This window comes from Loxodonta africana, chromosome 4 (genome assembly GCF_030014295.1).
Source record: "Loxodonta africana isolate mLoxAfr1 chromosome 4, mLoxAfr1.hap2, whole genome shotgun sequence".
Classification (NCBI taxonomy): domain Eukaryota; kingdom Metazoa; phylum Chordata; class Mammalia; order Proboscidea; family Elephantidae; genus Loxodonta; species Loxodonta africana.
In genome coordinates this window covers 5292146-5316263 of record NC_087345.1, presented here as the reverse complement: position 1 = coordinate 5316263, position 24118 = coordinate 5292146, and the positions used below count along the sequence as shown (strand labels likewise).

Sequence of the window (24118 nt, the reverse complement as noted above, 5' to 3'; positions counted from 1 at the left end):
ATTATACTCTTTATATATATTCAGTTTATCGTGTCACTCCTTCCGCAGTAGAGCTCTTCACACCAGTTGAATTGGGACCCCGAGGAGGCAGCATTGAGCATTTGCCTCTCAATTCTGGCATGGGTATCCGCTAACGTAGGACCACCAAGTGAACTAACCTGAGATTTCTCCTCTGAGATCATGAATCCATCGTTACCAGGCCACCTTGAGTTAGGTTTTCTTTCCTGAAATCTAAACTCGTAGCCTCCTTGGCAGCCACGTCTTTTGTTGCTTTGTTTGTCTGTGTGTACAGCAATCTGTCATCAGATACCAAGTCAGTGCTGTTGTGCCCACCTGTCTTAGTGACGGTGACCCAACAGCATGGCCCCTTCTCTCCAGCTGGGAAGCTTGGGCTGGAGAAAGCCCAGTGAGTAGAGTACTGTCTTGGAGAAAGGTCAGCAAGAGGGCCCTATTCAGCGGGCTGGGGGCCCAAGGACCCTCACAGAGAGCTTCCTGCCACCCAGCTTTCTCGGCCTGACAGGGCTGCAGGGCCTCCGGAGCCAAGGCTGAGGGGTGCCCACTGCCTGGCCACACTGCAGCCAAGGTCTGCACTCCTCACCAGCTCCTTTCCTCACTGTGGCCTCACCAGGAGCATATGTGACCGTGTTGCACAGAACCTTCCAGGCCACTGGTCAGTGTCTGACTCACCTCTCTCTTCTGGAGCCACTGGACTCAGTGTGTGTGTGGCTGAGAGCCATCCTTGCCAAGGTTACTGGTGTCCTCGGTATCCCCTGAGCTGTGGGCACCTGGGAAGCAGATTTGTAACCTTTTGTAATAAATCACAGATGTCACCGCTTCCTCCGAATGAAAACAGCTGTGGTTTGGGGGGAGGGGCCGCCGAGGTACTCATGAACACATCTGTGAGTCAGCGTGATTTAATGCCTCCTCGCTTTGGTTCCATGTACTTCTAGCCAAAAAAAAACACCCAAACCTGTTGCCGTTTAGTGGATCCTGACTCATAGCAACCCTATAGGACAGAGTACAATACCTAGTATTTTAGATTGTTACTGTCAAAAACCAGGCCTTATCACCTCTCTGGAGATGAGAAGATGGTGTGTCACCATGTCAGGTAAACACTCCTCACTGCCTGCCGGGGCCTTCATTCCGTCCTGAGCACCCATCCACGGAAGGGTCCTGAGAGGGCAGCGTCCCTGAGGCAGGCGTGTCTGGTGGGCCCTGTCCCAGGGTTGCACTGGCCCCCTCTGGGCCCCTCCCACTGGGCCTTCTGAGCTTGACTTCACCCCCACCTTTGTGTCAAGAGTGTAGAAGGGGGCCATCTCATGGCCTGCCCTTGATGCTAAAATCAGCCCGGGAGAATTTACTTCCAGCTTGGACTCTGCCCAATACGCCAGGACCTCATAGCAGGACCCTGCAGCAGCTGCCAGTAGTCTTCAGAGTTGGCCCACAGCTGCCTCCAGAATCGCTGCAGGAAGGGCCACCACCAGTGTTTCAGGTCGCAGGTACAGTTCTAGGAGGTAGCCCTGTAGTTCTCAGCTCTACGAGTGCCTCCTGGGTGGCTCGGGGAGAGGCGGGCACCACGTGGTTCTCAGCTCTGTGTGTGCCTCCTGAGTGGCTCGGGGAGAGGCAGGCACTGCGTGGAAGATGAGGCGGGGATGAAATCAACTTCCTCCAGTCTGTCCAGTCAGCCCAGTGAGCTGCTGGGATTCTGGGCGCCTTGGTGCATGACAGGCTGAGCTTGTTTTTGCAAGGACAGGGCTGAGGGGCTGGGATTTCTCTCTTTATGCCCTCAGCACATCCTGAGATGGTGTTTGCAGATTAAAATTTTCTACATAAATCTCAGTTGCTATTGATTTCCATTATAACTGTGAAGGGAAAACGCATCGTGAGGATGCCATAATGACTGTTACTGAAATGCAGGAGTGTGGTTTTAGAGGGAAAAATGTATTCTGAGGAAGTACCTTGTGTACAGAGATGCCGCGAACGTCCATCAAGAGGAGAACGTCTGTGTACCTCAGATTTTTCTAGGCCAAATCGTGCTAAAGATGTGTCAACAATCCAGCCTGTGCCTTAGGCCTCGCTCAAGTGCCATCTTCACTACATTCTGGCCTGATAGATGCTTAACTGACCTCAGGCCTTCCTGGAATCCCACCCATCTGCCCTGAACAGTGTGCTGGGCTCCCTCTGATTGGCTGCTTTGTTGGCTCCCATCCTGGTCATAACAGGTGTTGCACACTGGGTTGGGAACCAGAGGCTGCATCTTCTTCCCCTGGCTTACCTGGCCCAGCCCAGCCCCTGGTCCAGAGCGTTATCTCCCTCCCCTGGTTCACTGATCTGTCATTTCTTCCATCCTCCGGTACCTTGGCTGCTGCGTCTTGCTGCTGTCTGTGCTCTGATGGTTGGGAAGGGGCATTCTGGAGGGCCTGCCCACCGAGGCCTCAGGTGGAAGGGATCAGGCCACGGGATGGCTTACTGGGGTGGCCAAGAGGTGGGCATGCCTGCTTGTCTGGTGGACACAGTGGTGCTGTGGACAGCGCCTTAAACGTGGCCGGCGCCTCTCCTTCCTGCATTTTTGGTCTGGCACCCATGATGGGGGTGGTGGTGGGGAGGCACTGCTGAGTGTCACTGCATGGTGGCTGTGTGCCAGGAGCTCCCCTTGCCAGACTCTAACCCCGCAATCGCCCTGTGAGGCAGCTGTTGCTCTCCCGATTTGGGGGGAGGATCTGGAGGTACTGAGAGCTTAGAGGACTTTCCAGAAGCTGCCCTGGAATTTGGCCCTGGGCTCGCTGGCACTGATCTGAGACCTCTCCATGGCTCACTGATGCCTGTGACACAGGGAGAGGACAGGCCGGTGACCCAGACTGATTCTGGGCCTGCACTCAACTCCTGCGCTCCACTTGCAGGTGGCCTGGTGTCTGCTTGGTAGGGACCTCCAGTGTGTGCGCTGGGCCTGGAGAGCAAAATTCTGCTTGACCCTTGATCCCCCTCTCCCTCTGCCCCTGCCCAGTCAAGCCCTCTACCCCCTTGGGGGCTCCATGGAGCCACTGTGCAACCCTGGCCCCACGCTGAAGCCCTCTGTCCCATTGGAGCTCCCATGGAGCCACAGTGCAGCCCTGGCCCTATGCTTAGGCCCTCTGTCCTCTTGAATCCTCCGCAGAGCCAAGTGCAGTCCTGGCCCCATGCTCTGTCTGCAGCTGTGAGCCCTGGATTGGTGCCTCAGAGCTGGGCATGCACTGGATCTGCTGTCTAGCTTCCTCCACTTTGTTCCGTTTTCCTGCCCTCCCTTGGCATGGCCTTGGGCCTTGGTTCTCCGGCTGGTGGGTACAGGTGGGCCCAGCCTCTGTTTGGGACCTGCTGTTTTCCAAGCTACTTATTGTTAACATAAACCAAACCCTGCAAACGAGCAGGGCTGAGCAGAGAAGGCGGGGCTGCTCGGCTAGAAGAGGCCCCTGTTCGCTATCAATGGCTCTTACTTTTGTTCTTTTTTTCCTCCCTTTTAACTGATTAGAGAATTGAAATCTTTCCCCCAAATCAAAGCTTATTCATGCCTCGCCCAGGAAAAATGTGATGTATCCACGTCTGGCCTCAGCTTTGTGGAGGGTTTGAAAGGTTGTCTTTGTCAGGTGTCTGAGTGTGAGCAATTATGCTCACTCTTTGGGGAGATAAATCTAAGTGGTGTCTGGCCCTGCATAAACAGTGTGTGCGCTTTTGTGGAGAGTCAATGGCATACATGTTTTTTTTCCTTTTTAGTATAAATCCTGGGACAGGGCGTGTTTGCATAATTTATTTTTACTTTTAATCAAAAAGACAGGAGGTTTCAGCAGAATTTTCAGTCTGTAGATCTGCTGTCTAAAGTGCTGAGGAGAGTGTTTGGCAAACATGGCGGTGGTTTCTTCTGCCTCCCAACACGACCAGCATGTTTCTGGTGACGTTATGACGATAGCATTGCCCTCACCTGCCACCAAAGGGCTGGACGGAAAGGTCTCTTCAGCCTGAAAGATGACAATAATTTCGTCTCCCTGCTCATTCATTATATGCACGCTCTCAGTTCCAGTGGAATGGAAATTTCGAATTCAGAATTACTGTGAACCAAATCACCTTTATCAGTGCAAGACCATCTGCTCACAATTACTTATAAAGTAGGAAAAATGAAGCTTTTCAGGATATGCATTTGCAGTTCTGATGTATACAAATTGAAAGTAATGCTGAGAGTTTAGGAGTCCATTTCTCACCACGTTTGGTGAGGGAGTCAGCCACGCCAGAAATTCATTATGCAGATGAGAAGGCAGAGGAGAAACTGGCGGCCATGCCATCACTCTTCATTACTTCCTTCCGGAGAAACCAAGCCACCACTGAAAGATGGCCGCCTCCTCCAGGCAAAGAAGGACCGCTGGCCAGTGGGCTCTAGGTGAGATGTCCACTGGTCACAGGACACAGCTGGTTAGCCTGATCACATGGTGGGGCTGCCTAATGGAGTGTTTGCCATGAAGTACAGAGTGCCCAGTACTCCGCCACAGCTGCGTGCTGACCTGTGTTGGTGGCTCCCATTACCCCCAGATGGGTGCCAACATTGCTCTGCTAGTTCCTGTCAGGAGTTCATGGGTATAAGACCAAACACCCGAGACACGTTCATCAGCTTTGATGAAACATAGAGCTCTTGTTGGAAATAGAACATACCATCTCAATAATTCCTACGGACGTGATTCAGGACATTGATTACATCAAGTCATACAGCCATTCTCAATGTCCTTTTCCAAATCACTCCACCACCATTAACATAAACTCAGTGCCCCCTAAGCAACAACTTCCCATTACCCCCTCATTCCCATGCCTGGTTGTGTTTTTGTTGTTCGGTGCCGTGGAGCTGGTTCCGACTCGCAGTGACCCTGTGTACAACAGAATGAAATACTGCCCCGTCCTGTGCCATCCTCACAATGGCTGCTGTGCTTGAGCCCATTGTGCAGCCATCGTGTCAGTCCATCTCATGGAGGGTCTTCACTGATTCTGATGTTTTCAGGGTTCATCTATGTCGTGGCAAGTGTCAGGACTTCATTTCTCTCGATGGCTGAGTAATATTTGTATGTATTACCATATTTTGTTTATCCATTCATCTGTTGATGGCCATTTTGGTTGTTTCCACCTTTTGACTATTGTGAAAAGTGCTGTAGTGAACATTGGTGGACAAGTTTCTGTTTGCGTTCCAGCCTTCACTTCTGGTATATACCTAGGATTGGAATTGCTGGGTCATATGGTTGTTCTGTGTTCAACTTTTTGAGGACCTGCCAAACTGGTTTCATGGTGGCTGCACCATTTGAAAGATACAGCCTTTGAGGCTCCAGCTGGAATCTCCTTTTCTGTCTCTCCCACGAGGTGCTGAGCTCCTGGGGCAGGGACTATGCCCTGTCTTCCCAGAGGCTTTATTTCACAGGCAGCCCAGGTCCACAGAGCCCCCTCGGAATACTTGCTTAGTGAATGGATGCCTGGATGTCCTCTGGGGTTGGCTTTCTGGTGACTGGTTGTCACCGAGTGCTTTTCCAGATATGCTGTGAGGAGGCCACGCTGGGAGCTGATTGCCAGAGACACAGGGCTGGTCCACACCCTATCCTGGCCATCCATGCCCCATCCTGGCCGTCCACGCCCCATCCTGGCCGTGTGGGGTTGCTCTGAGAGCCCCGCACTGGGGGTGGGGCAGTCCTGGGTCCCATCGTGAGACCTCCTCTGCCTTGTTTGTGCCCCTGGATAGGTCATCTGACCTGCCTTACCCCATAGGCCAGGACAAGGGTCCCACAGGGTCACGGTGTGAAAGGCACGGCCCCCTTCGAGGAGCTGCCAGGTGAGAGGTCAGTGCAGTCAGTTGGCAGTCACGCTCCAGCAGAATGAGCTTCCTCTCTGAGTCATCCCAGTGCCGTCGAGTCGATTCCAACTCATAGCGACCCCATAGGACAGGGTAGAACTGCCCCATAGGGTTTCCAAGGAGCGCCTGGAGGATTCGAACTGCCAACCCGTTGGTTAGCAGCCGTAACACTTAACCACTACGCCCTCTAAGGACCTGAGACAAAATCGCCTCAGTCAGAGTCACGTGGGGGGTGGGAGGGGCCCGAGGGGCTCCTGTGCCCTGCTGAGTCTGCGTCTGCCAGTGGGGCCTGGAAGTCGGCCTTGCAAGGGCCTCAGCGGGACCTGGCCTGAGCAGAGAAGGGTTAATTTTCACTGTGGGTAGTTAGGTCACGTCAATGGCAGATGCCCCGGAAATACGTGTTTGATCTTTCAAATCTGTTTGCTTGCCAGTTTCCTTTAGAAAGGTGTGGCACACCTCACAGGCACGTGTGGAATTGTTTATATTCCCAGTTCATAAATGACGACTTCCTTCTCAGATAGGCCGGTGGTGGCAAAGCTGGGCCTGGCAAGGGTGGCACGGCCATGTCTCTGTGCTGGGTCCTTGGCCAGGCTGCCTCCCCAACATTGGTCCTGCCCAGAGCTCTGGTAAGAGTGTTGAGCCGTGGGCACTGTGTTGCTTGTTTAACAAATACGCACTGGACATTTCCATATACCGGACCTGGCGTTGTTGGGCTCTGGGACAGACGAGCTCTCTGTCCTGGGGAAGACTGGCCAGAAAGTCTTAAACTCACGTCCACCCGGGGTCCGGGTTATAGCTCCTCTGTCCATTGGACTCGTTGCCTCCTCAGCTAACAAACCGCCATGTGGGGCGAGCGAGAGATGGGCGAACGAATGTCCCAGAGGGCAACGCGCCAGGTGTTGTGGAAGCCCGTTAAAAGGTCACTGGAATCACCTTAGTAGAACCCCGATCAGATACTTAAAATGCCAAGGATCCCTCTGAGTCGTTGGCGTAGGTGGGTTCTGTCGGACAGTGCAATGAACTTGAGGAGTGGCGGCCAGCTGCCATGATGAGTGAGGCTCCTGGTGCTGACCCCAGGGCTGTTTTCTCCCAGAGCTGTGGCCCAACGTCCCTGTAGGGCCGCAGGCTGCAGTGTCCAGTGGAGCTAGGAGCACCTGACTTGGCATGTGGCTGCCCTCAGCATGGCGCCTTTGAAGCTGTAGATCTGGGAGCTCCCAGCTTCAGTGTCGGCCTCCTTGGGCACTTTGCTTTCAGGCCATGATTTTCTAATGCAGGGCTGGCTGACTTATCCCTCATAGCCAACTGCATCTTCCTGGCTGCTCAGTCCTCTTTTTCTGTGTAAAAGAGCCTTGTCCAGTGAACGCAGCCATTTTCTAAGCTGTGGCTTTTCAGGTGCTCATCCTATTTGAATTCCGCACTGACCGGCGTGCCCCATGTTAGTACCTGGGCCACGGCCATGCTGGTGTCCTGCCTGTGGGGACAGGCTGGACAATGGGCCACCCCAGGGCCCTGGGAACCTGTCAGAGGTTTCATTATGTAGCTGTGGGTAATTTCAGGTTAGGATAATTTTTTACATTCTGTAGAAAGAGCACAATATCCATTGCATTGCTGGGAAACAAACCTCTCAGAATTGTTGAAATTGTTATGAAAAGGAAGTAGGGGAAGAGGACTGAAACCTGGGGTTTATATGTCTGTTCAGTGACATGTCTGCTCGCTGCGTTCATTCATTTATCATCTAACAGACGTATACTGAGCCCCTAGGAGTCCCTGGGTGACACAAATGTTTAAGTGCTCGGCTGCTAAACAAAAGGCAGGAGGCTCCAGTCCACCCAGAGGCACCTTGGAAGGAAGGCCCGCTGATGTACTGAAATATCAACCACTGAAAACCCTGTGGAGCACAGCTCTATTCTGACACGGGGTCGCCATGAGTGAGAATTGACTCCATGGCAACTGGTGAAGCGTGTACCAGGGGCTGGGGAAATGGTGGCTCAGCTGTGGCCCCTGCCCTACCAGCTCCTGTCCACAGGGTGGATGCGGGCTTCAAGACAGCTGAGCCCAGTGCTCGGTGATAAGTGCTTTAATGGAGGTGTTTACTGGGCTCAGGAGAGAGGGCTCCTGACAGCCTGGGAGTTTCCGAATGCTTTCTAGGTCGCTTAACATGAGTAGCACTTCCCGGGACGGGGCAGGGAGGAGGCCAGATCCCAGGTAGAAGGCGCCACATGAGCCGACGCCTGGGGGCATGAAGAGCATTTGAGGTTTGAGATGTGGTGGCCATCACCAGCCACCTGGTGCCACCTGCAGAGTGAAGGCTGAGAAGGGAGGCAGGCTCTGGTTTCCTTTCTGGGGCAGTTCAACTTTACTCTGGGCCAGTGTTTGTCAAATTGTGGGCCATCTATGCAGACCCTCAAGGCGTCTTGTGGTGAAACACCCCATGACTTAGGTACCGCTGAGCCGAGGGCTGGGCAACGCAGCAGAGTGTTGCTCCCTTTCTGTCCCCTTTGTACTTCTAAATCAAAAAGTGTGCTGTTAAATTCTGAGGACTGCTGCCGACAAGGCCCCCAGCTCGCATCATGCCCCTCACTGCACTTGCTCGTCAGCTTGCCCCACTACAGCAAGTGGTAGCTTTTGTGGTAGTGAGAGAAAGCTTCTTTTTAAAATAAGCGTATGCAATATGTTGATCAGAAGAAAACTGTAGAGTATAGAGCGTTACCTCTGGGTCACACCCCAGCCCACCCTCCATTGGGCTCCTATACCACAGACTTCCCGTGCGACAGGGCTGAACCCCCTCGGGCCCCTGTACCATGGACTTCCTGTGTGACAGGCCTGAACCCCCTCGGGCCCCTGTACCATGGACTTCCTGTGTGACAGGCCTGAACCCCCTCGGGCCTCTGTACCACAGACTTCCTGTGTGACAGGGCTGAACCCCCTCAGGCCCCTGTACCACAGACTTCCTGTACAACAGGCCTGAACCCCCTCGGGCCCCTGTACCACAGACTTCCTGTGTGACAGGCCTGAACCCCCTTGGGCCCCTGTGCCAGGGACTTCCTGTGCAACAGGCCTGAACCCCCTCGGGCCCCTGTGCCGTGGACTTCCTGTGCGACAGGCCTGAACCCCCTCGGGCCCCTTCTGTGCGACAGGCCTGAACCCCCTCGCGCCCCTGTACCATGTGAACTTCCCGTGCGATAGGCCTGAACCCCTTCGGACCCCTGTGCTGTGGACTTCCCGTGCGACAGGCATGAACCCTCTCTTCCTTCAGGACTGGAAGTCCGTCTGGGTGCTGGTTTCTTGTGAGATTGCCCCTTTGAGGGAGTGTTCTGACCACCTCCTATTTCACCCTGCCAGTGAGGAAGGGTTCCCTCGCAGCACACATGACACCCAGGCCTGCACAGGTGGGGTGGCAGCAATTTACTCATCATATGTGCTCACAGCCTGAGGAGGAGACTTCGCACCCACAGGGCCACACAGTGGCGTGCTTGGGAACATTGAACAGGGGCTGTGGGAGGCAGGCTTTGTAGTGACAAGAGGGTGGGGTGCCCTCTGGGCCCCCAGGAGGATGTGATGGGCTGGTGTGAATAATTTCACAAGCTGCCAGGTCAGGCTGGGGGAGGGGATGGGGGTGCAGTTGCTCCCGCTGATAGGGAAGTAGCGGGTGGGGAGTCTTGTCCACTGGGCGGGGCATATCTGGCGAGGGCAGGGACTCACAGCGAGACCCTGGAGGCCAACGAGGTTCAACAATGTCGGGGAGCACTTGAGATTTTTAGGTCTTGCAATGCAGGGGTCACAACTTTCATCCTGTCACATAACCTTCTCTGGTCCCCAAGGCTAGCTACAGAAGGATCACCTGGGAACTTGTGAGAAACACAGGTTCCCTGTCCCCTGCCGAGTTTGAGGCCCAGGCTCCTCACAGTCTGCCTGTCCCCTCACAGAGCGTTCGAGGTGGGAGATGAGTCCTCGTCCGTGGCTGGGAGCTTTGGAAGGTGGTACTTAAAGGGATCCAGTGCAGAGAGGAAATTCCACCAAAATTCTAGGTTTTCTTGTAAAAGCTAATGAGGGTAATTGACTTTAGGCCATTGTACATATTCGGTTTGGTTTTAGGAGACACACTTTTAGGTTGCCCTGGGTAATCTGTTCTTACCACCCCACCATGGCCTATTTGCTCTCAGCTGACTAGCACGGGTACCACCGCGTTTCCTGATTTATGACAAGCCCCCACATTCTCAGCTGCTCCTCACACAAGATGTTCTACTCCTTGAGCTTTTACGAGGAAAACAGAGAGAAAGAGATGGGATTTGGTAGTGTAGACACGCAGAATTTCACTGATATTTCGTGCATGGCCATACGCCAGGATGTCTGAATAAAGCAAAACCAAACCCAAACAGAAACAAAGCACCCCTCCCCTGTCATGCACTTGTCCCTTCAGGGAGAGGAGCCCAGAGAATTCTAATGGGCTTTCCCATTAAGTCCATCAGAGCTGAGTATCGGGGTGAGCAGACGCCAGCACAAACTGTACCGTGGCTCGGGCCCTCCTGTCCATGGCTGGTGCCCTCCCATCATGCCCCAGCCCCACCTGCCTCCTGGGCCTGGGCTGTGCCCTGGGCTGTGCCTGCCTCTGCTCGCCTCAGCCCCTGGGTTCCCGTGGGTGTGTTACTGCAGAGCAGCACATGGTGGTCAGGCCTTCATGCCTCTGGGGTCCTGGCTGCTTGCTGCCCGAGTTCCATCAGGCTCCAGGAAGCATGACTGTGGGACATAAGTGAGGTGGTCACTTCCTCCCTGGGTATCGGTCTCCTAGGGTTAGATTCCACTGTTCTCGTCCCCGCCATGTGCTTGTTCACCATCTGTCTTGTTTGCACTGACCGTGTATTGCTGTATCTACTCCACAGCGATAACAGGGGTCTTGTCCCCTGCCCACCCCCACTGCATGCACACCTACACCTGGCCCCACAGGTGTGTAGCCCCAGCCTGCTGAGTGGGGGTTGCCAAGGAGTGTTGTTCTGGTCAGCTAAGGACAGTGATAGTTTGGGGGAAGGGGTGACAGTGAGGAACAGTCAGTGGGAACCAGACTAAACCCAACAAAGCCTCCTCGTACCCTGGAGGAGAGAGTGTCTCTCTGGTACCGGGTCTTGAAGCCCAGCCAGACTCCTGGCAAAGGTGCACATCTTACAGACGAGGGATGATGGCAGGACGGATTCTCCAGCGCGCTCCGCCCCCCAACTTCTTGCTAAGGGAGGTGTGCATAGGGGGTGGGGTCAAAGAAATCATGAGAGCAGAAAGAGGGCTCTTTGCAATACTTGGATGGGCCCTGATTTTTTAACAAATCATTATGGGAAAGTCCTGATTTATGATCTGGTGGGTTAGACAGCCCCTGCTTATTTTTACGAAATTGTGTCCACATTTCCTAGGCACCTTCGTGGAACTCCATAGGGCAGGTGCTCCGTGGGGCAGGCGTTCCATGAGGCGGGCACTCTGTGGGGCAGGAGCTCCACTGGGTGGGCTAGGGCACGGTCATCCTGTGCTTCCTGCAGCTACATTTCCCAGATCCCACTGACCTTGGAGCGTCCCGCCACCCCTAATCCTGTCTTTATGGGGTGTCGGCAGAGAGGCCTGAGACAGGGATTCAGGGATCTTAAACCGTTGAGTAGCTACCCATTGCTGCTTGGTGAGAAAGAAAGATTTTGTGGCTAATGTGAGATGGCTCTGGGGAAATGACGGCTGGTAGAGCCTGTACTTTTCAGAGGCCCAGCTGTCTTCATGGAAGCCCCCAGGCCTAGAATCCAGAGGCACCTGCCCCTGGTCTAGGGACATGCCCAGTCACTCACTGTGCAGTTGGGTCCGGAGTGGGTGAACATTTCCTGGGCAAGGTGGAAGTCAGCCTTGGGAGCTGGTCCACTCGTCACCTCCTTTCTCCCTGTATCTGCCCGGGCTGGGGGAAGGAGCTCGGCCTGTGGAACCAGACAGGTGTGGGTGCCAACTGAGCCCCCATGGGGCACCTTTCAGTGCCAGTGTTCTCATCTGTAAGATGGGAATGGCCCTTGCCTTACTTGGCCGTGGGGCGTGAAGCAGCCCAGATGTGGCGTGGCACGGGAGACTTGGTAGCTGCAGCTACCATCATCATTGTCAGCATTCTTTTTCCTTAAGAGGTCTGGAACTTGCAGTCTTCCAGTTAACAGAAATGAGTTGCTCCTTAGAAGGCATGGCCTGGGGCTCCCTGGTGGCTGGAGAGGGTGCTGAGGCAGGCTCAGGGATGGGACCGGCTGGCACAGCTCCAGAGCCCCTGACAGCCTGGGCCTTATTTGTTTCCTGCAGAACAAGTGCACCGGCACCTGGAGCAGCACGAGGTGAAGTACCTGCAGTTCGCCTTCCGCTGGATGAACAACCTGCTGATGCGGGAGCTGCCCCTGCGCTGCACTGTCCGCCTGTGGGACACCTACCAGGTGAGCTCCACGCCCTCCTGGGGGCCGCCGAGGTGCCAGGTTAGCTCACGGTGTCCACGTGGGCAGCATCCAAGCAGTGTGGTCAGTGATGTGCTAAGTCCAGTGTGAGTCCCAGCTGTTTGCCAGGGAAGCTCACACGCAGGCCTCACCCTCCTCTGTGTCTTGAGCTACTTTAATAAAGATTTTTTAAAAATTACTGGCAGACTCAGTACAAGATGAAAGGTTCTCCCCTCCACCAGTTTTGATGGAATTCATTTCTTCCGGAGATTGAGTTTTCTGGAACAAGCCACCTTTTTTCCCTAGAGTGTTCTGTTGCTTATTCTAGTGCCTTTTCATCTTGTTGGAGATGTTTGCCGAAGCTGCTGCTGTGCTGGGGGAGGGTGTCCGCCAGCCTGCATCATCAGTTGCAAATAGCAGACACCATTATGTGGGATTAGGAAAGAAATCTCCGCAGAGCCCTAAAGAACCAGGCAGCCGGCTTCCCTACTCAAGCTTCAGGGCAGCCTCTTCCTTCGGCGAGCTCACAGTCCCCTGCCAGGGGCTTTGGAAACGTGGTGCTGCCTGTGCAGATTGGTGCTGGGGGTGGGCTTGGGCGGACCGTGTAGGGGAGCCCCACGCCAGGGCCTTTCTGTGAGGCAGTGTAAGTCCCCGATGCGGGGCTGGGCTCTAGCATCGGAGCCTTGTGCTCGAACAGCGCTGAAGACAGTAGCAGAAGACTGGGGACCTTGGAAGGGCCAGAGAGGACCTGGTCGTCTCTCTGGTCAACCACGGTGCCACTTGGGACTCTCCCCTCTCCTTCCACAAAAGGATGGTTGGTCTGCGTGATGCTTTCCTCCCACAGGACAGGGCGTGCTGACTGCTGCCCGTGCCCACGGCTGCTTATTCTGAGCATGGCTTACTGGAGCCTCTTGGAGCCCGAGCTGAGAGCCCACGGGGTGTGGCCGTTGCGGCTCTGCTATCCTATGGGGCGTGGCTGTGCTGTGGGGCGTGGCTGTCCTGTGGCTCTGCAGTCCTGTGGGGCGTGGCTGTGCTGGGGGCGTGGCTGTGCTGGGGGGCGTGGCTGTGCTGGGGGCATGGCTTGCTGGGGGCTTAGTTGTGCTGTGGCTCTGCTGTGCTGTGGGCGTGGCTGTGCTGGGGGGCATGGCAGTGCTGGGAGGCGTGGCTGTGCTGGGGGGCATGGCAGTGCTGGGGGGCGTGGCTGTGCTGGGGGGCGTGGCTGTGCTGGGGGCGTGGCTGTGCTGGGGGGCGTGGCAGTGCTGGGGGGCGTGGCTGTCCTGAGGGGGTGTGGCTGTCCTGTGGCTCTGCAGTCCTGTGGGGCGTGGCTGTGCTGTGGGCGTGGCTGTGCTGTGGGGCGTGGCTGTGCTGGGGGCGTGGCAGTGCTGGGGGGCGTGGCTGTGCAGTGACTCTGGTGTCCTGCATGTCAGCCTTGCCTTTATGTTCTTTAGCCTGTATATCCAGTGGTGCTCACTACAGACATTACTGCTCACCTCTAGGTTGGCATCTGGACCCCCTCTTTGGTTTTAGTTTTCTATGTACGTGGCAGCTACAGAATTCCTGGCCAGTAACCGTTGCTGGGACATAAAGCTTCACCCTGGACAGACTGGCTCAAGCAGCTGTCAGTCTGGTGCTATTGATTGGTTTTTTGTTGCATTCCAGGCAGCAAATTTTAATATCCCTTAAATCGCAGACGCTCTCCCTCTCGTGATTGGTTAGGCTGCTCTAAGACCCAGGCCCTCATTAGACACAGAGTTCCCTGTAACACTGTCCGCATTAAGGATAAGTTAGGTGTTGAGGCGAGTGCATTTTGAGGAGCCAGAAAATGAATCTGCTTGTTGCTAGTCCTGCACCACTTCGCTAAAACTCCTAATAGGTATTAAAACTCGAAGCACAATTGCAGCATCTTTATTGAGTGAACTTCCCCAAAATTAAATTTTGTCATGAATTGACTCATTTGCGCCGTGGACTCATTCCTGAACTGACAGTACCCTGTCCATAAACCTCTTCGTATCTTAAAAATGGGGGGTATTTCTATTTTACAGGTCCAAGTAACCATGAAATTGTATTGCATCTTTTAGCAATGAATATGCGTAGTAATCGCAGGATGGCAATCAGGTGATTACTCTCCTCTAAACCGGAATGTCTATTAGTGAGGCCGTTACATGTCCCAGTAACTCTTTATCCCCTTGCAAGTTAGCTTAAAAGTGTCTTGGCCACGTGTCAACAATAAGCACCTGCACTGCCCCAGGCCCGGAATGAGGCGGGGTGCCAAAACGAAGGGAATGCTTTATTTCAGCACGAAATCCCAGAAACACCCCCAAACAGAAGGGGGACAGGCCCTGCTCTTGAGCGGCCCATGTGTAGTAATGCCTTGCTTACTCTGTTGTAGAGGTGGGTACTGGGTATTGGGCTCCCCATGGGTGGGGCATGGCGGGTGGTCCTGCCTCCCGGGAGACCCTCAGCCTGTGAGACCCAGGTACAGGGTCTTCCATCAAAGGCTGATGCCAGCCATGTCTTTGCTCTGTCCCTGGGCTGTAGGAGGGGCACCTTGGCCAGCCCCGAGCAGGCTGCGTGTGGGCTCTCTCCGCCTTGAGGGAGACGAAGCCCTGCCCAGCTGTGTGTGTTGTTGGCCTGGCCGTAGAGTTGAGTGGACCACTCCCTCCATCCAGTGTGCTCCATGCCTGCATATAAATTTTGGAATCAGCTTGTCTGTTGTTAGGTGCTGTCCAGTTGGTTCCGACTCATAGCGACCCCTGTGTACAACAGAATGAAATGCCGCCCGGTCCAGCACCATCTTCAGCATCATTGTGATTTTTTTTTTTTTTATTGTTGCAGCCACTGTGTCAGGCCATCTTCCTTGAAGGTCTTGCCTTCTTTCGCTGACCCTCTACTTTACCGAGAATGATGTACGTGTACGTGGGTGTACATGCATGTACATTAGTGTACGTCAGTGTATGCATGTGTACATGTGTGTTCGTATGTGTACTGCATGTATGTGGATGTACGTGGGTGTACATGTGTTACATGGGTATACATGAATGTATGTGTATGTACACGTATGTATGTGCACCCAAGACCTCTACCCCACAGGAGGGCTTCCAAATAGAAGGCCTTTTTCAGCACGCTAACAGACTCACCATCTGGACCCTGGGCTGGTTCCAACAAGTGGGGTTAAGGTAGAGCTGCGTCCCTGCTGGCTGCAGTGTGGGTCACCTAGGCTGGTTCCGACAAGCTGGGGTTTGAGTGGAACTGGGTTCCCACAGTTGGGCTTGGATCACCTGAGCTGACAAGTCCAAGAAGAACGTGGGACTCTGCCGTGGACTGGTCCCCTACATACTGCCAGCAGCCAGGCTCTCTGATCACATAGATGGGGTTCTGCGCCATGTTTGTGCTGTGAGTGGACGGCGGCCAACCCGAGCTCTGTGCTGTCCACCCTCCTAGGGAGTCCTATGTGACCTGCTGCATCACTGCAGGTTGTGTGCCTATGGGGATGGTCCCTCACTGTGGGCCCGTGCACACCCGCAGTGACTGGCTGGGGGAGGTGCCCAGGGCAGCCCACTGAGCAGATGTAGAGCTAGGTGCGGCAGGGGGCCCCACCCTGCACATGAGAGCTGGAGGACTGACGGTTTGATGGGGGGAGAGCTGCCAGGGCCACACGTGCCCTCCCACCCCCTGGATTGGGACTGGAGGCTCTAGCTGTGGACCTGTGGTCTGTGGGCAGAAATCACGAGACTTGTTAGTCAGAACTGTAGGGCACATCCTTGCCCCAACAGGCTGAGGGCCTCCTTGAGGAGGTGTCCCCACACTTGGCCAAGCCTCAGCTGAAGAAGAGTCAGAGCGTCCAGCTGAGTCAATGGTCTCCAAGGACCTCCCCAGCCTGAGCCGGGATCAAGGTCCCTGACCAGGGGCAGTGGGGGCGACTGGTTGGTCTACCGTGTGCCCAGGCTGCCCTGGGGTTTTGTTTTGTGGGAGCTGGAGGTCACATTGAGGGTAATGCTGCGTCACGTTTTTACCGAGCTCTGAAACGATGTATTCGTAGACATTTTATCTGCAGTCTGACCTTGATATGCTTGTCTGACTTCCTTAGGCCTCTGGACAGAGGCTCAGAGCTCTTCCGAGGGAACCTGGACTTCTCGTGAGAGCCCCCTCCCGTGAGGACAGGCTTTCCTGAGGGCAGAGGGGCCTCAAAGGAGAAAGGGGCAGCAGGCCGTGCGAGGTCCTCACCCCACATCGGATAGTTCTGAGCTCCGACGCAACCCTGCCCCCCGGGAAACACGCATCACCTGGGGAGATCACTGACAGGGTGAGGGAGGGAAGGGGACATGCAGAGAACGTTTAGGAAGGCTGCATGTTAGTGAGAAGGTGCACTTCTAGGGGAGTTACTAAATTGTGTCTTCACGGCAGCGGCCCTAAAAAGTGGGACACGGCCGTGTGCTGGGTGCTAAGGAACTTACACAAGAAGTGCAGCCTTCACGGAGACCTCCCCTGCCCTTTGGCCTTTGTTACAGCACAGTGTGGGGGTGGCCACCTCTGGGCCCCCTGGTGGGTATGCTGCTGCAGGGACTCGTTGGGGGCAGGACAGCTGGGTCGGGGATGGCCAACATAATAGTCAGCACTGACAGTGCCCCCTGCAGACCAGGGAACCTCCCCCGTTCCACCCACTTACTCCAGCCCCTCCCCTGTGCTCCAGGGGCACCCCGCACACCTAGGGCATCTCTGCATGTGTTCTCACGGTGATTGACATCGCTGGTGTTCCTGCCTGTCTTCTCCGCCATGAGTACCAGGGGCGAGAGTAGAGATCTGATACTCTGCTCATCCAGTGCAGAGCGGGCGCCACTGCTCCTTCCATGGAGCGCTTTTGCGGGCCTGGGGGACACTTGCAGAAGCCCCAGCCAAGGAGGGGTGTGTGTCCCTCCGTGCCAGTGGGCCTCTCCGCCGTGGCTGTGCCGGCCTTGATTTATGGACTCTGCTCTCAGGCCTGGCGAGCGCAGTAATTACCATCTCCATCTTGATGTGCTCTGGAGGAAATTAAAAGAGTAAAAGTTAACCTGTGGATCGCTTCCAGGAGCTCGGCCTATGCATCTCAGCGTGAGAAGCAGTCCCCAGGATTCCAGTCCACTTCTTTGTGACCTTTAGTTAATGCCATGAGGACAAGGCGGATGATCCCCCGGGTCCCTGGTGTGATGAGCAGGGCTCAGTGAGGGATGTTTGGCTCCTCCTCCCTGGGCCCTTGGTGACCAGACGGGGATATTAGGGCAGCTGTTGGCTTCCTTTCACTATTTGAGTATTAAAACTTTCAAATATTAACCTTCTAGCTCCTCACAGACCTCTTTGTACTTAATTGTTGAATGCACAGAAGCTGCCAAAGAGAAGCACAGGCTGTTGACCTGGTCTCCTTTGAATATCTGGGTGTCCTGGACAGAGGGACCATCACCAGGTGCTGATGGCTCGGATTTAACCAGCGTTGTCAAGTCAATTCCAACTCATAGCAACCCTATAGGACAGAGTAGAACAGCTCCATAGGCTTTCCAAGGCTGTAATCTTTATGGAAGTAGATGACTCCATCTTTCTGTTTTTAGAAACATCATTGTCATCAAATATTATATAAAATTTTATTCTCTGCTTTTGCCACGTTGTTTTATCCTAATTTTTTTCTACGTGAGTTCTCAGTCTTTATAACCATCGTTTTAAGTGGTAGTGTAATATTCTACCCTGTGGATGTATTATTGTCTACTGAAGTGCGATGGGACGATTTTTCAGTGTGATTACGTCTCTGATGTGGCTTCTCCATGCCGACACATCTTCCGTATTTAGAAATAGTCCCTCAAGACATGCTCAGGAGTGGAGCTGTGAGGTGAATGGCTGTGACTGTCTTTGAAGTACCTGATTCAGATCACCAGATTGCTCGGCAGGATGATCGTGCCTGTCTCTCCTCCTACCACCAGTGACGTGTGTGAGGGGTCGTTTCTCTACCCTCACCCCATCGAGCATCTGGCCTAAGATCATTTTTCCTGACTGGATTTAGCAGTAGTTGATAACACATCTATTTTTATTTCTTTGTTGTTGTTCTTGTTATGTGCCATCCAACCCATAGCGACCCTGTGTACAACAGAACAAAACACTGTCCAGTCCTGTGTCATGCTCACAATCATGGCTCTGCTTGAGCCCATTGTCGCAGCCACTGTGTCAGTCCATCTCATTGAGGGTCTTCCTCTTTTTCACTGACCCTTTACTTTACCAAGCATGATGTCCTTCTCCAAGGACTGGTCCCTTCTGACAACATGTCCAAAGTATGTAAGGCACAGTCTCGCCATCCTTGCTTCTAAGGAGCATTCTGCTTATACTTCTTCCAAGACAGATTAGTTCGTTCTTTTGAGAGTCCGTGGTATACTCAATATTCTTCGCCAACACCACAATTCAAAGGCATCAATTCTTAGTTGGTCTTCCTTATTTATTGTCCAGCTTTCATATGCATATGATGTGATTGAAAATACCATGGTTTGGATTAGGCGCATCTTAGCCTTCAGGGTGACATCTTTGCTTTTCAACACTTTAAAGAGGTCTTTTGCAGCAGATTTGCCCAATGCAATGAGTCTTTTGATTTCTTGACTGCTGCTTCCATATGTATTGATTGTGGATCTAGGTAAAATGAAATCCTTGACAACTTCAATCTTTTCTCCATTTATCATGATGTTGCTTTTTGGTCCAGTTTTGTGGATTTTTGTTTTCTTTATGTTGAGGTGTAATCCGTACTGAAGGCTGTGGTCTTTGATCTTCATTAGTAAGTGCTTCAAGTTCTCTTCACTTTCAGCAAGCAAGGTTGTGTCATCTGCATATCACAGGTAGATAGCGAGTCTTCCTCCAGTCCTGATGCCCATTCTTCTCCATATAGTCCAGCTTCTCAGATTATTTGATCAACATACAGACTGAATAAATACAGTGAAAGGATACAACCCTGACACACACCTTTCCTGACTTTAAGTCATACAGTATCCCCTTGTTCTGTTTAAACAATTGCGCCTTGGTCTATGTACAAGTGCCGCATGAGCACAGTTAAGTGTTCTGGAATTCCTATTCTTTGCAGTGTTCTTCATAATTAGTTATGATTCACACAGTCGAATGCCTTTGCATAGTCAATAAAACACAGGTAAACATCTTTCTGGTCTTCTCTGCTTTTAGCAAGGCTCCATCTGACGTCAGCAATGATATCCCTCGTTCCTCATCCTCTTTTGAATCCAGCTGGAAATTCTGGCGGTTCCCTGTTGATATACTGCTGCAACCACTTTTAAAGTAGTTGTTAAAGTTTGACTGCTAACCAGAAGGTAGGCAGTTGGAATCCACCAGGTGCTCCTTGGAAGCCCTATGGAACGGTCCTATTCTGTCCTGTAGGGCCACCATGAGTTGGAATTGACTCGACAGCAGTGGGTTTGGTTTGGTTTCCAGCATGATTTTACTTGTGTGTGGTATTACTGATATCTTTTCAGTGATTTCCGTATTCTCTTGGGTGACGTGATGAGCTGATACAGCATTTAAAAAACAAACAAAAAATGGTTGCTGTGGAGCCGTCCCTAACTCGTGGCGACCTCGTGTGTGTCAGAGTAGAACTGGGCTTGACAGGGTTTTCTGTGGCTGAGTTTTCATATACTGGTCGCTAGGTCTGTCTCAGGTGCCTTTGGGTGGACTTGAACCTCCAGCTTTTCTGTGAGCAGCCAAGCGCATTCACTGTTTTCTTTACCCAGGACACAGTTGCTGAGTGCGGTGAGAGGTGCTGGTCAAGGGCGTGGGAGGCCAGATTCGGGAGGAGTTTCTCAAGACAGACAGGTGGTTCCCCTCATGACCTACTGCGACTCGGGGTCCAGCGTACTTCCCTCCAGCGCCGTGGGCGTCCCTGTCCAGCAGGGCCAGCCGAGGGTGTCAGGGAGGAGCCCATGGGCAGCATCTCCAGTGCTGCTTCCTCCGGAGTGTGCCGAGCCTCTGGAGAAGATGGAGGGCACTTCTGTGGGTGGAGCTGCGGTTTGCCTGGCCTGCATGGGGCCCAGAGTGCGGCAGGGAGGAGGGTATCTGAGTGCCACCCTTGAGGAGGGGGGAGGGGCATCTGGTCAAGCTGACCTGTCTCCGCAGCACTATCACTAAACAAGGTAGCAGGACAGCCACACTGGGTGGCCTTCACTAAGCTCCTGAGTGCCTGGCGGGACCCACAGGCATGTTCAGTCTGCAGGAACTCCCAGGGACATTCCAACAGCTGTGTCCAGGGCTGCTGTGGGAAACAGAGACAGGGCAGAGGTCCAGGGTGCTCTGTGGGCATGTAGACACTCACCCTGGGCAGCTGTTACAGTGGGCTCGCTGTCTCTCCACTTCAGGGAGATAAACTGAGGTCCAGGGAGGCCAGGCCTTGTCCCAGGTCATCTGGTGCAGAAGTGGACAGACTGGGGGTGTGAGCCAGGAGTCCATCCTTGGCGGCAGCTCACCAGACTCAAATCCTCTACACATCTCCCAGTTTCCAAAACTGAGGCTGTGACTCCCCACTCAGGAGTCACCAGCGTCCCGGATGTCAGTGGGGCCAGCTGGGAGGAGAGGAACAGGTGTGCTTGGAGCCTTGGCAAAGCAGAAGTGGACGCTGTTCTAGAACCAGAGCAGAATGGCGGTGGGATGCGTGGTTGGCACATTCTCGCTCAGCGGGATAGAAACAAGTGGACCTGCTGCTGCCTTGTGGCAGAGGGCAATGAGTGCTGTCCTCGGGCCGCCTTCCCACTGCCAGGGCCCCTTCAGGACACAGGACGTGCCTTATGTCACTGTCACGATAGCCCCCACCCCTCAGGGCACAGAACCTACCTTAATGCACTGTCACCATCATCGTCCACCCCTTAATGCCATGACTGTCTCCACCCCTCAGAGCACAGGATACACCTTACTGCACCGTCACTGTCACTGTCACGACTTTATCCACCCCTCAGAGCACAGGATACACCTTACTGCACCGTCACTGTCACTGTCACGACTTTATCCACCCCTCAGAGCACAGGAGACACCTTACTGCACCGTCACTGTCACTGTCATGACTGTCCCCACCCCTCAGAGCACAGGAGACACCTTACTGCACCGTCACTGTCACTGTCATGACTGTCCCCACCCCTCAGAGCACAGGATACACCTTACTGCACCGTCACTGTCACTGTCATGACTGTCCCCACCCCTCAGAGCACAGGATACACCTTACTGCACCGTCACTGTCACTGTCATGACTGTCCCCACCCCTCAGAGCACAGGAGACACCTTACTGCACCGTCACTGTCACTGTCATGACTGTCCCCACCCCTCAGAGCACAGGAGACACCTTACTGCACCGTCACTGTCACTGTCATGACTGTCCCCACCCCTCAGAGCACAGGAGACACCTTACTGCACCGTCACTGTCACTGTCATGACTGTCCCCACCCCTCAGAGCACAGGAGACACCTTACTGCACCGTCACTGTCACTGTCATGACTGTCCCCACCCCTCAGAGCACAGGAGACACCTTACTGCACCGTCACTGTCACTGTCATGACTGTCCCCACCCCTCAGAGCACAGGAGACACCTTACTGCACCGTCACTGTCACTGTCACGACTTTATCCACCCCTCAGAGCACAGGAGACACCTTACTGCACCGTCACTGTCACTGTCACGACTTTATCCACCCCTCAGAGCACAGGATACACCTTACTGCACCGTCACTGTCACTGTCATGACTGTCCCCACCCCTCAGAGCACAGGAGACACCTTACTGCACCGTCACTGTCACTGTCATGACTGTCCCCACCCCTCAGAGCACAGGAGACACCTTACTGCACCGTCACTGTCACTGTCATGACTGTCCCCACCCCTCAGAGCACAGGAGACACCTTACTGCACCGTCACTGTCACTGTCATGACTGTCCCCACCCCTCAGAGCACAGGAGACACCTTACTGCACCGTCACTGTCACTGTCATGACTGTCCCCACCCCTCAGAGCACAGGATACACCTTACTGCACCGTCACTGTCACTGTCACGACTTTATCCACCCCTCAGAGCACAGGAGACACCTTACTGCACCGTCACTGTCACTGTCATGACTGTCCCCACCCCTCAGAGCACAGGATACACCTTACTGCACCGTCACTGTCACTGTCATGACTGTCCCCACCCCTCAGAGCACAGGAGACACCTTACTGCACCGTCACTGTCACTGTCATGACTGTCCCCACCCCTCAGAGCACAGGATACACCTTACTGCACCGTCACTGTCACTGTCACGACTTTATCCACCCCTCAGAGCACAGGAGACACCTTACTGCACCGTCACTGTCACTGTCATGACTGTCCCCACCCCTCAGAGCACAGGAGACACCTTACTGCACCATCACTGTCACTGTCATGACTGTCCCCACCCCTCAGAGCACAGGATACACCTTACTGCACCGTCACTGTCACTGTCATGACTGTCCCCACCGCTCAGAGCACAGGAGACACCTTACTGCACCGTCACCGTTACTGTCATGACTGTCCCCACCCCTCAGAGCACAGGATACACCTTACTGCACCGTCACTGTCACTGTCATGACTGTCCCCACCCCTCAGAGCACAGGAGACACCTTACTGCACCGTCACTGTCACTCTCATGACTGTCCCCACCCCGCAGAACACAGGATACACCTTACTGCACCGTCACTGTCATGACTGTCCCCACCCCTCAGAGCACAGGATACACCTTACTGCACCGTCACTGTCCCGACTGTCCCCACCCCTCAGAGCACAGGATACACCTTACTGCACTATCATTGTCACTGTCCCGACTGTCCCCACCCCTCAGAGCACAGGATACACCTTACAGCTCCGTCGCTGTCACTGTCACGACTGTCCCCACCATGCGTAGCAGCATCAGACTGTCCCATCCTGGGCGTGCGTCCCTCACAGTGTTATCTGAACCCCGTGGACTGGCCTCACCACGTCTGCTGGCGCCAGAGCCCTGGAGGCTGCAGGGGCGCAGGCTTACTGCTGTTCCAGCAGCGTCACCGCGTCTCCTCAGCCCATGGAGTCCGAGCATTCATTCCCCTGGTCGTGGGCAGACTGAACTCTGTGCTGCTGATTGAAGTCACAGAGCAGGGCCAGGGGCCAGCGCCACGGGGATGGAGATGAATGCCAGGACATGTCCAGGGCTTAGTGTCCTTTGAGTGACTACACTCTGCTGTTACTCTGTGCATGGGGACACAGTGTAGGGTGCTGGGCAGAGACTGCAGCCCGCGCGTGCAGAGGCAGGTGTCTGAGGGCCATGGCTTCGCAGCTCCATTACCTGCTCATCGTCAGTGCAGGGCAGAGGCCGAAGCCCAGGGCGGCCACGTGTGAGTCCTGGCCCTGAGCTACCTCTCTCTCGCCCACCGTCCAGGCCTCAGAGGTGCTGGCAGGACTGGGCCGTGAAGGTGAGTAACACAATTGCTCCAGACACGAGGCTGCTGTACTGAGGGACAGCGGTGACAGCAGTGGGGAGAGCCACCCAGGGCCACTTGCTGTGGGCTCCACTAGCCCACTCTCCTCCCCATGGGGCCTTCTCCTTCCATCAGTGCGTCTTCCTCTTCCTCTTAGTGGGAGCTCCTAGGGAGGATGGGGCCTGGGCCTGGCTTCCAGACTGAGGCAGACTAGGAAGAAAGGCCTGGAGATCTACTTCTGACAAGTAGCCGATGAAAACCTTATGGATCACAATAGTCCTTTTCCATTGTGCATGGGGTCACTATGAGCCCAGGACCGACTCAAAGGCCCCTAACAACAGTCTTTTAAAGAACGTGTGAATGTAGATTTTTTAACTCTTGATATCCAGAGCA

At 54.2% G+C, this 24118-nt stretch overlaps 1 protein-coding gene across 16 annotated transcripts in view; it reads left to right on the top strand.

Annotated features, from left to right (window-relative positions):
• TBC1D22A (TBC1 domain family member 22A) overlaps positions 1-24118 on the top strand; it is a 465294-nt gene that overhangs the window by 331142 nt on the left and 110034 nt on the right. For all 16 annotated transcript variants that reach the window (XM_064283337.1, XM_064283338.1, XM_064283335.1 and 13 more), the window contains one exon: positions 12155-12282. In XM_064283337.1, the coding sequence (XP_064139407.1) occupies positions 12155-12282 (128 nt within the window). The remainder of the gene's footprint in view (positions 1-12154; positions 12283-24118) is intronic.